The following is a 15,620-nucleotide window of genomic DNA, read 5'->3' as shown; positions in this document are numbered from 1 at the left end:
CGACCGCCCAACATCGTACAACGCGATCGTCGGTTCTCCATGGCTGAATTTGATGCGAGCGATCCCTTCGACATTCCATCTGTGCCTTAAGTTTCCAACCCCTCGTGGAGTCGAAACTATACAAGGAGACCGCAGGATGTCGCAAGTATGTTTCACCGCCGAGTTAAAAAGAAAGAACTTGGTGACCGAAACTTCCCATAAAAAGAAAAGAAACCTGACTCTCGATGAGAACGTCCCGGAACGAGACTCGGAAGTCTTCTGGCAATCTCAAAGGGCCGAAGCCCTAGAAGGGAAGCGTGAACCGACTTGCGAACCGGTAATTTTGATCTGCCTCGACGAATACTCTCCGGAATGATGCGTCGAGATTGGAGCCAACATCCGCGAGCCACTAAAGACAGAGTTCATCGCCTGTCTCAAAAAGAACCTCAATGCGTTCGCTTGGGCCGCGAAAGATATGTCAGGGATCGATATCGGCATAACGTGTCATGAGCTTAACATTGATCCGACCTACAGACCCGTCAAACAAAAAAGGCGGAAGCTAGGACCGGAGCGTGCCACCGCGGTAAACGAGGAAGTCGAAAGACTCCTGAAGGTCGGATCAATAACAGAAGTTAGATATCCAGACTGGCTCGCTAACCCGGTCGTGGTCAAAAAGAAAAACGGCAAATGGTGAGTATGCGTCGATTTCACCGATCTCAACAAGGCCTGTCCAAAGGATTGCTTCCCACTCCCGTACATCGACCGACTGGTCGAAGCAACAGCAGGGAACACACTCTTATCGTTTATGGATGCCTTCTCCGGGTACAATCATATCATGATGAATCCCGACGATCGTGAGAAAACTGCGTTCATCACTGATCGGGGAACATATTGCTACAAAGTAATGCCTTTCGGTCTCAAGAATGCAGGCGCCACTTACCAGCGACTTGTCAATCAAATTTTCTCTGAACAGCCTGGCAAGACTATGGAGGTATACATCGATGACATGCCCGTAAAGTCTCTTGACAAGCACGACCACGTCTCCCATTTGGAGGAGTGCTTTACAAAACTTAACGCCCACAACATGAAACTGAACCCTGCAAAGGGTAGATTCGCGGTGGCATCAGGAGAATTTCTCGGGTACCTAGTCACATGTCGTGGGATCGAAGCCAATCCTAAGCAGATAAACGCGTTAATAGAGATGGTCTCGCCAAGGACGAAACGGGAAGTCCAAAGGCTAACCGGAAGAGTCGCGGCCTTGAACCGTTTCATCTCGCGCTCGACGGATAAGTGTCTTCCTTTCTACGACACGCTGAAAGGGAATAAGAAGTTCGAATGGTCGGAGGAATGTGAAAAAGCTTTCCAACAGCTAAAATGTTACCTAGCCACTCGTCCCGTCCTTGCAAAACCAGTGGAGGAGACTTGTTCCTGTACATCGCAGTCTCCACAACAGCGGTAAGCGGCGTTTTGATTAGAGAGGAACGCGGTGAGCAAAAACCAATCTTCTACATAAGCAAAACATTACTGGACGCTGAGACCCGGTATCCCCTGATGGAGAAACTAGCATTCGCAGTTGTGACATCGACAAGGAAACTCCGGCCGTACTTTCAGTCGCATACCATAGTAATCCTCACCACCTTCCCCCTGCGAAAGATCTTGCACAGTCCGAGTCAGTCAAGACGACTCGCAAAATGGGCAATCGAACTAAGCGAGTACGACGTGGAGTACCGCCCAAGAACCTGCGCAAAATCTCAAGTACTAGCTGACTTCTTGGTAGAATTGCCCATGGGGGATATGACAAACACGGAACCGGACTCAACCTGGATCCTTCATGTCGACAGATCATCGTCCAAACAAGGATCCGGGATCAGAATCCGGCTCACGTCTCCGACCGGCGAAGTCTTGGAACAGTCGTTCCGATTAGAATTCCATGCGTCGAACAACGAGGCCGAATATGAAGCACTCGTCGCAGGATTACGATTAGCCCATGGGCTTAAGATCCGCAACATTCACGCTTACTGTGACTCTGATGTGTTGTGATTTTGCATAGTTTTAGCTTTGTTATTTCATATATATTCATGCATTAACCTTACATTTATTTGCATTTAGAGTCTATTGCATGTACATTTGCATCTTGTAGGTGTTGGATGAATTGTTTGGAGTTTTGGAGGTGATTAGAGCACAAAAGGAGCTTTCGAGGAGTCTTGAACCGAACGTGTGAAACACAGGCATGGATGAAGGTCTTAAAGATATCTTTTGAAACTCGTCTTTTGGGAAGACATGGTAAATTGAGTTAGCTTTACAATGGAGGTGGTTTCAAGTCGTTTGGAGCTGTGTTGAGGGATTTATGATCAAAATACTACACACATATCAGTATGACATTCCTAGCGGCCACCCTAGCAACATCAACAATAGCCTTCGAATTTTAAGCCTTTAGACTCATTTTTATTCACTTAAAACCTATAAAACTCATTACTATTCATTATTCTTCTTATTTTTGGTATTCTAAAGGTGTGTGCAACATGGAGAAAGTGGAGAAAACTTTAATGAGTGAGTTTTATCTCTTTAAAGCTTGCAACATGGGGGATGGGTTGTCTATCATGAGTTTGGTGGCTCTTTTGGCCTAACTTTCTCTACCTTTTCTGAAGAGGCAAGACTACTTTGGCCATATGAAGGGGCAAAAGGTGTTCTATAATGGAAGAAAGTGGAGAATAACTTTTATGAGTGTGTTTTATGCTTTATGCTTTCACATGATGGATGTGTTGTCATCCTCCTTTACTTAGGCTATAAAAGAGACTGCAAGGGGAAGGAGGAAGACACACAATACACAGAGTACAATACAACAAAGAGTAGAGAGTGAAAGTTTTATAGTTTCATATTTTGTATTTTGAGAGTTTGAGAGAAAACATTTGTTCTTGAGCTGTTCTTCATTGTTCATCATCTATTCTTGAGTTTTAATTTCGTTTTGCTTGTTTAATCCTTGTTTATCTTTATTCTCTGTTGTATCTACTTGAATATGCTTCAATCTATTATGAGATTAAGTGTTTTCATGGAGATTAGTGAGTAGTTTCCTTAAGAATTCATGGGTTAGGGAGATTAGAGTAACTTAGTGAAGATCTATGGTGTTATTGTATTAGATCCTTGTATGAACTTGCTTGTTGAGTATTTTTAATGCTTGTTTAGTCTTGATCACTCTAAACCTGATTTCTAAACACTTCTCATCAGACATGATTAGATGAAGTGTTTGAATCAACTCAACTAAGCTCTAGTGAGATTAGCCAAGGACACTTGATGTTAAAATTGCTAGATAGTTATTAAACTTGAACTTAAAGATTGCTTGATTGAATTAAGCCAAAGACATTTGATGTTTAATGATTTCTAAGCAAATGGACATTTACCTAGACATAGGACTTGTCTAAAATTGTGTTTAGACTTAAGAGATTACTTTGATTGAAAGCTTGTCACCTAGATTGGATCTTAGTTACTTGAAGTCAATTCCCAATACCCATGGATTCACTTGTCTAAATTGATTAAAACCTTGTTGTATTGCTCTGTTTGCTATTGTTACTTGTCACACACTCACCACTATTGAATCTGCTTAGCTTAAGAAATGACTTGTACTCTCACTGATTCACATCACTAGGACTGGTTCGACATTCACCCCACTATACTACAACATTTGCAATAGGCAGAAAAACCTATTATCAAATTGGCGCCGTTGCCAATCCTAGTCTGATTGTGACATTGAGTTTGAGTCTTTGCTTGAGACTGAGTTTTACTTTGTTTTAAAGTTACTAATTCTACTTCTTCATCTACTTGTGATCGCAGGTGCATGAACCTAAGAAGTAGAGGCACTACACATCTTACTCCCTTGACAGATATCAAAACACTTGAAAGAGAGAACAAGAGAAGGTTAAGACAAGAAGAGCAAGAGGCTCAGATACAAAGATCAGAACCTATGATGGAACCAGTTCCAGAACAACCTCAAGCTGAAGAGGGCAATGGTCAAGGAGCTGCCAACCTTCGACCTAGACAACCACAACGCCAAGCTAGGGCCATCGGTACATATGATCAACCTAACATAAATGGGAATAGGTTGGGCATTAGGGCACCGCCAGTTGCCAACAACAATTTCGAGATCAAGTCCAGCCTCATCAACATGATTGAAAACAACAAGTACCATGGACTTGCCTTGGAAGACCCACTAGATCACCTTGACAGATTTGATAAGTACTGTGGCTTGTCAAAAACAAATGGAGTTTCAGAGGATGCTTTCAAGCTCAGATTGTTTCCCTTCTCTTTGGGAGACAAGGCTCACACTTGGGAGAAAAACATCTCAAGTGATACTATCACCACTTGGGATGAATGCAAGAAGGCCTTCCTCAACAAGTTCTTCTCTGCTACAAGGACTGCCAACCTTAGAAATCAGATCTCTGGTTTTCAACAAAGAGGACTTGAAGGATTTTCAGAGGCATGGGAGAGATTCAGAAGCTACTTGTCTCAATGTCCCCACCATGGCTTCAACAATGAGAGCTTGCTAAGCACTTTCTACAGAGGAGTCTTGCCTAAATTCAAAAGCCAGCTTGACACTGCAAGCAATGGAAACTTCTTGGGGAGGACTGTCGAAGATGCATTAGAACTCTTGGAGAACATGGCACAGAGTGACTCTGTCTACAATGATGAATATGATAGAAGAGACAGAGGTGGTGGAGGAGAAGATATGACCACAAAGAGAGAGCTGAAAGCACTTCAAGACAAGATTGACATGCTACTATCAGAAAAGACCAAGAAAGAGGAGTTACATATGGTTGCTGAAGTTGATGGAGTAGAATGCCAAGAAGATATGTACTATGTCAATGCTCAGGGTACATGGTACAAGAAGGAGCCTGACTATCAATACCAGAACAACTACCAACAGAAACCCTTCTACAACAACCAACAGAAGCCATTCAACAACTACCAGCCAAGACCATTCTACAACAATCAGCCTAAGCCATTCTACAACAACAACCAAGGTGGTTACCAACCCAAACAGAACTTCCCTCCGGGATTCTCACCAAAACCAAGTCAACCTGCACAAGACCAAGCTGGATCATCAACACAACCTCCACAAGAGAGTAGTACTGAAGCTATGCTGAAACAATTATTGGAGGGACAAGCAAGAAGTGAGAAACAATTAGGGTATGAGCTGAAAAATCTCCACAACAAGATTGATGGGAATTACCATGATCTAAACAACAAGTTCAAAGCCTTGGAGAACCAGTTTGTCTCTATGACAGCCAGCTCAAGTCGCCAACAAGGTTCCCTACCTGGAAAGCCTGAACAAAACCCAAAGGAGACAATGAAGGCAATCACCCTAAGGAGTGGAAGAGAGTTGCCTCCTAAAGTTCTCATTAAGGATAATGAGAAACAAGGTGGGGAGGTGGTCATCAATGTAGATGATGATGTGGTGATTGTGGATGAGAAGACTAATGAGGAAATCTTGGAGAAGATAGTTGAAGCTAAGGGCAAGAGAAAGATTGGAGAGGAGAAAGTTGAGAACAAAAATGAGGCTGCTACATCAACAAAAGAGAAATTGTTCACTCCTCCTCCCTATGAGCCAAAGCTTCCCTTTCCTGGAAGATTCAAGAAGCAACTCCTAGAGAAGTACAAAGCCTTGTTTGACAAGCAAATGAGTGAAGTTCAACTCACCATGCCCATAATTGATGCATTTATGCTGGTTCCACAATACAGCAAGTTCTTGAAAGATGCTGTAGAACAAAAGAAGAAAGAGATGGAAGGGATGGTGATTCTTACTCATGAGTGCAGTGCCATTATTCAGAGACTGACTGTCCCAAGGAAGCTAGAAGACCCTGGTAGTTTCACCCTGCCATGCGCCATTGGACCTTTGACATTTGAGAGATGTCTATGTGATTTGGGAGCAAGTGTCAGCCTCATGCCACTATCCATTGCCAAGAAGCTTGGGTTTACACAATATAAAAAGTGCAAGATCTCTTTGGTGCTAGCTGATCGATCTGTCAAGCTCCCCATTGGCATCCTAGAAGATCTTCCTGTCAAGATAGGAAATTGTGAAGTGCCTACTGACTTTGTAGTGCTTGAGATGGATGAAGAGCCTAGAGATCCTTTGATCTTTGGAAGACCTTTCTTGGCAACTGCTGGAGCAATGGTGAATGTGAGAGATGGCACAATTGATCTCCACCTTGGAAAAGATCACATTCTCCATTTTGATATCAAGGAGATGATGAAGAAGCCCACAACTCAAGGAGAAATATTCTACATTGATGAGATGGATGCCTTGGCTGATAATTTCCTTGAGGAGTTAGCGATTGAGGACTCTCTTCAACATGCCCTGACCATTGAAAGAGAGACCCAAATGATTGAAAACAAGGATAGTGATGAGCTAGTAAGAAGGCTAGATGTTCACCTTGAGAAGGATGGAGAAGATGAGTTCATGGAGTTGCCACAAATGACTCAACATGCTGCCTCAGCAGACATTCAAGAGAACCTCCATGAAGCTGATTGGAGTGAGCTCAAGGCACCAAAAGTGGAGCTTAAACCTCTTCCCCATGGTGTAAGGTACGCTTTCCTTGGACCTAATGAGACATATCCTGTCATTGTGAGTAGTGAGCTGACTGAGAATGAATTGTCTATGCTTTTAAATGAACTTAAAAAGTATAGAAAAGCACTAGGATACTCACTTGATGACATTAAAGGAATCTCACCATCTTTGTGCATGCATAGGATACATCTAGAGGATGAATCTAAAACTTCAATTGAACACCAAAGAAGATTAAATCCTAATTTGAAAGATGTTGTTAAAAAAGAGATAATCAAATTGTTAGATGCTGGTGTGATCTATCCTATCTCTGATAGCAATTGGGTTTCACCTGTGCATGTAGTTCCTAAAAAAGGTGGCATAACAGTTGTTAAGAACGAAAATGATGAGTTAATACCAACAAGAACAATAACTGGACATAGGATGTGCATTGACTATCGAAAACTGAATGCAGCCTCTAGAAAGGATCATTTCCCTTTACCATTCATTGATCAGATGTTAGAGAGGCTAGCTAACCATCCCTATTATTGTTTCCTTGATGGATACTCTGGATTTTTCCAAATCCCTATACACCCAAATGACCAAGAGAAAACGACATTCACTTGTCCTTATGGTACCTTTGCATATCGAAGGATGCCATTTGGACTGTGCAATGCACCAGCAACATTCCAAAGAGCAATGATGTCGATTTTCTCTGATCTTATTGAGGATGTAATGGAGGTGTTTATGGATGATTTTTCTGTATACGGTTCTTCGTTTGCTACTTGTTTGTCAAATTTGTGCAGGGTCCTACAGAGATGTGAAGATACCAACCTTGTGCTGAATTGGGAGAAGTGCCACTTCATGGTTAAAGAAGGGATTGTGCTTGGGCACAAGATTTCAGAGAGAGGCATTGAAGTGGACCAAGCCAAGATCGAGGTGATGGCGAGGTTGGCTCCACCAAAAACAGTGAAAGACATTAGAAGCTTCCTTGGCCATGCTGGTTTCTACAGAAGGTTCATCAAAGACTTCTCCAAAATAGCTAGACCATTGACCAAGCTGCTGTGCAAGGAGATCATCTTCAACTTTGATGAAGAATGCCTAGAAGCCTTTAAGAAGCTGAAGGAGGAGCTCACCAGTGCCCCAATAGTTCAACCACCAGATTGGAGTCTACCCTTCGAAATCATGTGCGACGCCAGTGACTATGCTGTGGGGGCAGTCTTGGGGCAAAAGAAGGACAAGAAGACACATGTGATCTACTATGCAAGTAGAACCCTTGATGAAGCTCAAGCTAAATACTCTACAACTGAGAAGGAGCTATTGGCCATTGTCTTTGCATTTGAGAAGTTCAGAAGCTACTTGGTTGGGTCAAAGGTGACTGTCTACACTGATCATGCTGCATTGAGACACCTCTTAGCCAAGAAAGATGCAAAACCAAGACTGTTGAGGTGGATTCTGCTGCTACAAGAGTTTGATCTTGAGATCAAGGACAGGCCTGGAGTTGAGAATGGAGTAGCTGATCACCTGTCCAGGTTGAAGGTGGAGTGTGGAATCCCTATTGATGACAGACTTCCAGAAGAGCAAATGATGGCTATTCATGCAGTGGTAGCTGTTTGTGAGACAGGAAAGAAACTTGAAGAGGTGAAGGCAGCTGATGAGAAGGGTCCTTGGTATGCTGATATAGTCAACTACTTAGCTAGTGGAAAAGAGCCATTGAACCTTGAAGGTTATGCCAAGAAGAAGTTCTATAAGGATGTGAAGAGATATTATTGGGATGAGCCTTACCTCTACATACTTTGTAGAGATCAACTCTATAGAAGGGCAGTGGCTGAAGAAGAAATTGATGGGATCCTTACACATTGTCATGGATCATCCTATGGAGGCCACTTTGCTACATTTAAGACAGTTGCAAAGGTGCTACAAGCTGGATTTTGGTGGCCTCACATGTTTAAAGACACCCAAGACTTTGTCTCAAGGTGTGACTCTTGTCAAAGAAGAGGAAACATCACCAAGAGGAATGAAATGCCTCAAAACCCCATCCTAGAAGTTGAAGTGTTTGATGTCTGGGGTATTGACTTCATGGGGCCTTTTCCTTCATCTTATAGCAACAAGTACATACTGGTGGCTGTAGATTATGTCTCTAAGTGGGTTGAAGCAATTGCAAGTCCAACCAATGATGCAAAGGTGGTTCTAAAAATGTTCAAGAGCATAATCTTTCCAAGGTTTGGGATTCCAAGAGTTGTGATCAGTGATGGAGGGTCTCACTTCATCAACAAACTGTTTGCAAACCTCCTTAAGAAGAATGGTGTGAAGCACAAGGTTGCAACTCCTTACCACCCCCAAACAAGTGGTCAGGTTGAGATTTCCAACAGGGAGATCAAGTCCATTTTGGAGAAGACTGTGGGGACAACAAGGAAGGATTGGTCTACAAAGCTTGATGATGCACTTTGGGCCTATAGGACTGCTTTCAAGACACCCTTGGGAACCACTCCCTTCAATCTTGTCTATGGGAAAGCTTGCCATCTGCCAGTGGAGCTTGAGTACAAGGCATTATGGGCTGTTAAGATGCTGAACTTTGACATCAAGAGTGCCAAAGAGAAAAGACTTTTCCAACTCCATGAGCTTGATGAGATTCGACTTGATGCTTTTGAGAACTCAAGAATTTACAAAGAAAAGACCAAGGCATTCCATGACAAGAAGATCCTGAAGAGGGAGTTCAACATTGGAGATCAAGTGTTGCTCTTCAACTCTCGATTGAAGTTGTTCCCTGGAAAACTTAAGTCAAGATGGTCCGGCCCTTTCAAGATCAAAGAAGTGAGGCCATATGGAGCAATTGTGCTTTGGAACAAGACTGGTGAGGAATTTGCAGTGAATGGGCAAAGAGTCAAGCTGTACATGGCGGCCACACCTGAGAAGGAAGGAACCTCGGTTCCACTTTCCGATCCCAAACCAGCCTAAACCAAAAAGGGGTAGTCAAGCTAGAGACTTAAAACAAGCTCACTTGGGAGGAAGTCCCATGTCTATCCCTATATATATTATTGTTTTACTTGTGTGGTTTTTCTTTTGTGTGTTTGATAAGTGTGTTTAAAATTTTCAGGTGATTCTCCACTTAATCAAAGAGAAAGATGGCCATCCAGCAAAGCTACAAGTGTTAAAATTATTCAACTCCATCTAGCAACTCCAAGCTAAGTGTCTCTACAACCATTGTAAATATATAGTTTTCTTGTTTGTTTCTTCTAGACCTCTTCTTTCACCTTGCTCTCACACAAGAGACTGTGTGAAGTAAGTGTGGGGGGAGAGTCTACTTATCTCACATGTTTTCTGTTTTGTTTACTTGTCATAAGCATTGCATATCCATTTGCATAGAAAATCCATAAAAATTTGCAAAATTCCAAAAAAAAAAAAAAAAAAAAAAAAACATTTAGTTTATCATTTGCATCTTTAGGTTTGAGTCTAGATCATATAGAATGCATAGGTAAAATCCCTACAAAGGACTCATGCAATGAACTCATTGTTGATACCCTTTTGAATCATAATAAGTAGCTTGAGCTTCTTCTGAATTTCTTGTAGACTTCGAGCCTTGAAAACTCCTCTTAAGACTCATTGAATCTTACTCTTTGAAACCAACTCCGATCTTAATTGACTAAAATGAACTTAATGCTTCTTGCTTATGGTCTCTTGAGTACTAAATCATGGCTTTACACACACTTGAGCTTGTATAAACCGTTTTACCAATCTTTTTGACAACTCAAGTGGTAGTCCATACCCTAAACCCTTCCCTTCTTTCAAACCATCATTAATTGTTGAGTGAGGTCTTTTTGTGAAAGCTTGTCATGTGCAAAATCTTGAGAGTATTAGGAGCGACATTGATTTGTTCTCATCTCTTGCTAGCATTAGGACCTCTTTTGGGCTAGAATCTAGGATGGTGGTTGGAATGATGTGCTTTAATTATTTTGATCTTGAGGATTGAATTGGGAAAGATTATGTAAAGGAAATGAATCAAAAAAGTGTGTCTTAAAAAAAAAAAAAAAAAAAAAAAAAAAAAGCTCAGATTGTGTCAATAAAAACCCCAAAAGAAAAGAAAAAAAAAGAAAAAAATAAGAGAATGGGGATAACAAATTTTTGAGCTAAGATACATAGTTGTTAAGACAAAGAAAAAAAAAGAAAAGAGTGTTCATTGGGTAAGAGATGAAAATGAGTGTACATTTGGGATTTGAGATGAAGAAAAGAAAGGGTAGAACTTAAAAATTGTCTAGGAAAAGGGTACAATGATGAGAACCGATTTATGTATGCATTAATTGCTCCTTTTCTTAGAAAAATTTTGCATAATGATCAAGCTCCTATTCTTGAGTGTAAGTCACCATAGCAAAATGTATTTGGACCCTTCTCATTCTTCACATTAAGCCATTTTTTCTCACCAAACCAAATGATTTGGACCAATTGGCAATTTGCGAGAATTCACTTATGATATTTCTTATTGAATGTGAGAGTTGGTTGATTTGAGGATTCATGATAATGAGTTAAAAGATCAAAGGAATTGATAGGCCTAGAGAAGTTAGAGCTAATAAAAACATCTTGCTCTTGCTATTTGGTATGATTTTGTAAGGATATCACAACGATGGCATTGAAGAGTTTCTTAAGGTCATGAATTTCCATTTGTGTATTGAAACATCACTTCCCATGTTCTTGAAAGTTTACTTGAGGACAAGTAAAGGACTAGTGTGGGGGAGTTGATGTGTTGTGATTTTGCATAGTTTTAGCTTTGTTATTTCATATATATTCATGCATTAACCTTACATTTATTTGCATTTAGAGTCTATTGCATGTACATTTGCATCTTGTAGGTGTTGGATGAATTGTTTGGAGTTTTGGAGGTGATTAGAGCACAAAAGGAGCTTTCGAGGAGTCTTGAACCGAACGTGTGAAAGACAAGCATGGATGAAGGTCTTAAAATATCTTTTGAAACTTGTCTTTTGGGAAGACATGGTAAATTGAGTTAGCTTTACAATGGAGGTGGTTTCAAGTCGTTTGGAGCTGTATTGAGGGATTTATGATCAAAATACTACACACATATCAGTATGACATTCCTAGCGGCCACCCTAGCAACATCAACAATAGCCTTCGAATTTTAAGCCTTTAGACTCATTTTTATTCACTTAGAACCTATAAAACTCATTACTATTCATTATTCTTCTTATTTTTGGTATTCTAAAGGTGTGTGCAACATGGAGAAAGTGGAGAAAACTTTAATGAGTGAGTTTTATCTCTTTAAAGCTTGCAACATGGGGGATGGGTTGTCTATCATGAGTTTGGTGGCTCTTTTGGCCTAACTTTCTCTACCTTTTCTGAAGAGGCAAGACTACTTTGGCCATATGAAGGGGCAAAAGGTGTTCTATAATGGAAGAAAGTGGAGAATAACTTTTATGAGTGTGTTTTATGCTTTATGCTTTCACATGATGGATGTGTTGTCATCCTCCTTTACTTAGGCTATAAAAGAGACTGCAAGGGGAAGGAGGAAGACACACAATACACAGAGTACAATACAACAAAGAGTAGAGAGTGAAAGTTTTATAGTTTCATATTTTGTATTTTGAGAGTTTGAGAGAAAACATTTGTTCTTGAGCTGTTCTTCATTGTTCATCATCTATTCTTGAGTTTTAATTTCGTTTTGCTTGTTTAATCCTTGTTTATCTTTATTCTCTATTGTATCTACTTGAATATGCTTCAATCTATTATGAGATTAAGTGTTTTCATGGAGATTAGTGAGTAGTTTCCTTAAGAATTCATGGGTTAGGGAGATTAGAGTAACTTAGTGAAGATCTATGGTGTTATTGTATTAGATCCTTGTATGAACTTGCTTGTTGAGTATTTTTAATGCTTGTTTAGTCTTGATCACTCTAAACCTGATTTCTAAACACTTCTCATCAGACATGATTAGATGAAGTGTTTGAATCAACTCAACTAAGCTCTAGTGAGATTAGCCAAGGACACTTGATGTTAAAATTGCTAGATAGTTATTAAACTTGAACTTAAAGATTGCTTGATTGAATTAAGCCAAAGACATTTGATGTTTAATGATTTCTAAGCAAATGGACATTTACCTAGACATAGGACTTGTCTAAAATTGTGTTTAGACTTAAGAGATTACTTTGATTGAAAGCTTGTCACCTAGATTGGATCTTAGTTACTTGAAGTCAATTCCCAATACCCATGGATTCACTTGTCTAAATTGATTAAAACCTTGTTGTATTGTTCTGTTTGCTATTGTTACTTGTCACACACTCACCACTATTGAATCTGCTTAGCTTAAGAAATGACTTGTACTCTCACTGATTCACATCACTAGGACTGGTTCGACATTCACCCCACTATACTACAACATTTACAATAGGCAGAAAAACCTATTATCAGACTCTCAGTTAGTCGCAAATCAGTACAGCGGAGAATACGAAGCGAGGGACGAAAGAATGGATGCATATCTAGAACTCATCCAAGACCTCTCCCGAGACTTCAACCACTTCGCCCTCACTAGGATTCCTCGCTCGGAAAACACTCAGGCGGATGCGTTGGCCGCACTCGCATCAAGTTCGGATTCTGGACTAAGACGAGTAATCCCCGTCGAGTTCATCAAACACCCAAGCACCGGACCACCAGTGGTCGCCAATCTGATTCGAGCACAAATCGAAAATGCGGAGGAAGTCGAAGACCCACCAGAAGAAAATGTGGATCAGTCGGAATACGGCTGCGACAGCCCATGGCTAGAGCCAATCCGGGCATACATAATCAACGGAACGCTTCCCACTGAGAAATGGGCGATCCGCAAAATCAAGATCCAGGCCGCGCGATATGTAACGGTAGAAGGAGAAATCTACAAATGGAGATTCTCTGGCCCACTCATGACCTGCGCCGAAGGCGAAAAAGCAAGAAGAGTAATGGAGGAGGTTCATTCCGGATCATGTGGGAACCACTCCGGCGGAAGATCTCTCGCCGTAAAAATAAAACACCATGGTTATTACTGGCCAACTATAATCAAAGACTGCGAGAAGTTCGCACGGAAGTGCGAAAAATGCCAAAGGCACGCGCCGACAATCCATAAACCCGCGGAAGTCCTCTCGTCCATCTCGTCTCCATATCCCTTCATGCGATGGTCTATGGATATCGTCGGGCCGTTACACAACTCGAAGCAGAAACGCTTCCTCCTGGTCCTCACAGATTTCTTCTCAAAGTGGCTAGAGGCAGATTCCTACGCAAGTATCAAAGACGTACAAGTCGAGAACTTCGTATGAAAGAACATCATCACCAGACACGGGGTCCCTTACGAAATCGTGACAGACAACGGATCTCAGTTCATCTCTACCTGATTCGAAGCATTCTGCGAGAAGTGGAAGATACGACTTACCAAGTCGACTCCCAGATATCCACAGTGCAATGGCCGGGCAGAGACCATCAACAAAACCGTCCTCGACGGGTTAAAAAAGCGCTTAGAAGCTAAAAAGGGGCGATGGGCAGAAGAGCTCGAAGGAGTTCTTTGGTCGCATCGTACGACCCCGAGACGGGCTATGGGTGAAACCCCATTCGCCCTCGTTTACGGAACAAAATGTATGATCCCTGCGGAAGTAGAATTTCCTGGAGTACGGAGAAGATTCCTCCCCGAACGAGAAGATCTTAACAGTGCAATGCTGCTAGACGAACTCGATCTTATTAACGAGCGGCGAGATCAAGCTCTCATACGGATCCAAAATTACCAGCACGCCGCCGCAAAATACTACAACTCAAACGTTCGCCATCGCAGGTTCAAAGAAGGCGACCTGGTCCTTCGCAAAGTCTTCCAAAACACTGCCGAACGTAACGCAGGAAAACTAGGAGCAAACTAGGAAGGTCCATACAAGGTCATAAAGGTAGTCCGACCAGGATCATACCAAATCGCAAACATGCAGGACGTCAAGATCCAAAGAACCTGGAACGCGATGCATCTTTAGAAATACTACCACTAATCGTAAAGTGGATCCAAAGAACTACGAGATGGCTTGATCCCCGAAAAAAGGGTACGTAGGCAGCTCGCCCAGCGAGTTCAGCTATCCCGCCATCTTAAAAAAAGGGAGGGGGGGATGGGTACGTATACTCGTATACTCCCACAACTTTGAAAAAAGTCGGATCTTTTCGAAACTTTTACAAAAATAAAAACGCGACGTTACAGTCGCTAAGCCCACTACCCGACAAACGGCCAGAACGGCGGTCCAGAACTCGCCCAGAATGCCTAAATCAGCTATCACGCTAAAACCAACAAACCCACGAATGCTCATAATAAAAAGCATCCTTGGTAAAAAGCCCCCCAAAAAAAGCGCGGCTCAAAAAGAAAAAAAAAGATTAACTTCTGGCATTGTGAGACGTCGCAACACGCTTGAAATTACGGTCTTTCCAACACTTATGGAAACAACACTCTTGTTTCCAAAATCAACATACCTCTAACGGTGAAATGCCTTTAAAATGGCATCGCTTCTTTGTTGCTGATCACAACAAACAAACCCTAACGTCCTAAACAGACACTAGCCGCCCTCGAAAGGATAGGCTCTCTTACATCCGACAAGGATACCATAGCGCGCTATACAAGAAAATCCAAAATTTTGGCCAGCACCTCCAAACGGCCTTTGGAAGTAGCTCGATTCATGCCAAGCCAAGTCATATAAGCCGATAACACTTCGCAGACTTTATATCGGTATGAATAAGGTAGAAATCGCAAACAGGCAAAACGAAAGCTGAGTTGTCATCGCATAGCCTTAGTCCGAAAGTAAACCTAGGTCTTGCCCTAAACCCAGTCTTGCTGGATCCTGACATCTCAAAGGCATTATATCGACATCCCGATACGAGATCCCAAAACTTGTCTCTTCACTTAAGTCTATACGTTTTCACGAGTCCTCGCACAAAGCAAAAGCTGCGCGCTCAACAGACTATGGATACGGTGATCGTCCGGGGGCAAGGAACGAGACGACAACTCACTCCTTCGACCTCTAACTTCGAAAAACTAGGATTTCTCTCGATTTATAATAAGCCGAAAAGGTTTTATAGATTGAGCCAAGCATTATACAAAAATCCCTAACAAGGGCAG

At 41.7% G+C, this 15,620-nt stretch overlaps 2 protein-coding genes, 1 long non-coding RNA gene and 1 other non-coding gene across 4 annotated transcripts; 3 read left to right on the top strand and 1 right to left on the bottom strand.

The window, feature by feature from the left end:
* The first annotated feature begins 3,504 nt into the window (after positions 1-3,504).
* LOC125592961 lies at positions 3,505-9,910 on the top strand. The gene has a single exon (XM_048768691.1). It carries the CDS (start codon positions 3,812-3,814, stop codon positions 9,470-9,472), a length of 5,661 nt encoding a protein of 1,886 aa, XP_048624648.1. The 5' UTR covers positions 3,505-3,811; the 3' UTR covers positions 9,473-9,910.
* On the bottom strand, positions 4,394-4,500 carry LOC125593610. The gene has a single exon (XR_007329510.1). It is a non-coding gene; the product is annotated as a small nucleolar RNA R71 (small nucleolar RNA).
* Positions 9,911-10,607: 697 nt separating the features above from the next.
* Positions 10,608-12,179, top strand: LOC125592962. The gene is made up of 2 exons (XR_007328784.1): positions 10,608-11,590; positions 11,729-12,179. It is a non-coding gene; the product is annotated as an uncharacterized LOC125592962 (long non-coding RNA).
* Positions 12,180-12,981: 802 nt separating this feature from the next.
* On the top strand, positions 12,982-14,388 carry LOC111211520. The gene is made up of 2 exons (XM_022712676.1): positions 12,982-13,794; positions 13,897-14,388. The coding sequence occupies exons 1-2, from the start codon at positions 12,982-12,984 to the stop codon at positions 14,386-14,388; spliced, it is 1,305 nt and encodes a 434-aa protein (XP_022568397.1).
* The last annotated feature ends 1,232 nt before the right edge of the window (positions 14,389-15,620 follow it).

Source organism: Brassica napus, chromosome C9 (genome assembly GCF_020379485.1).
Source record: "Brassica napus cultivar Da-Ae chromosome C9, Da-Ae, whole genome shotgun sequence".
Classification (NCBI taxonomy): Eukaryota; Viridiplantae; Streptophyta; class Magnoliopsida; order Brassicales; family Brassicaceae; genus Brassica; species Brassica napus.
This window is presented reverse-complemented; position numbering and strand designations above follow the sequence as displayed.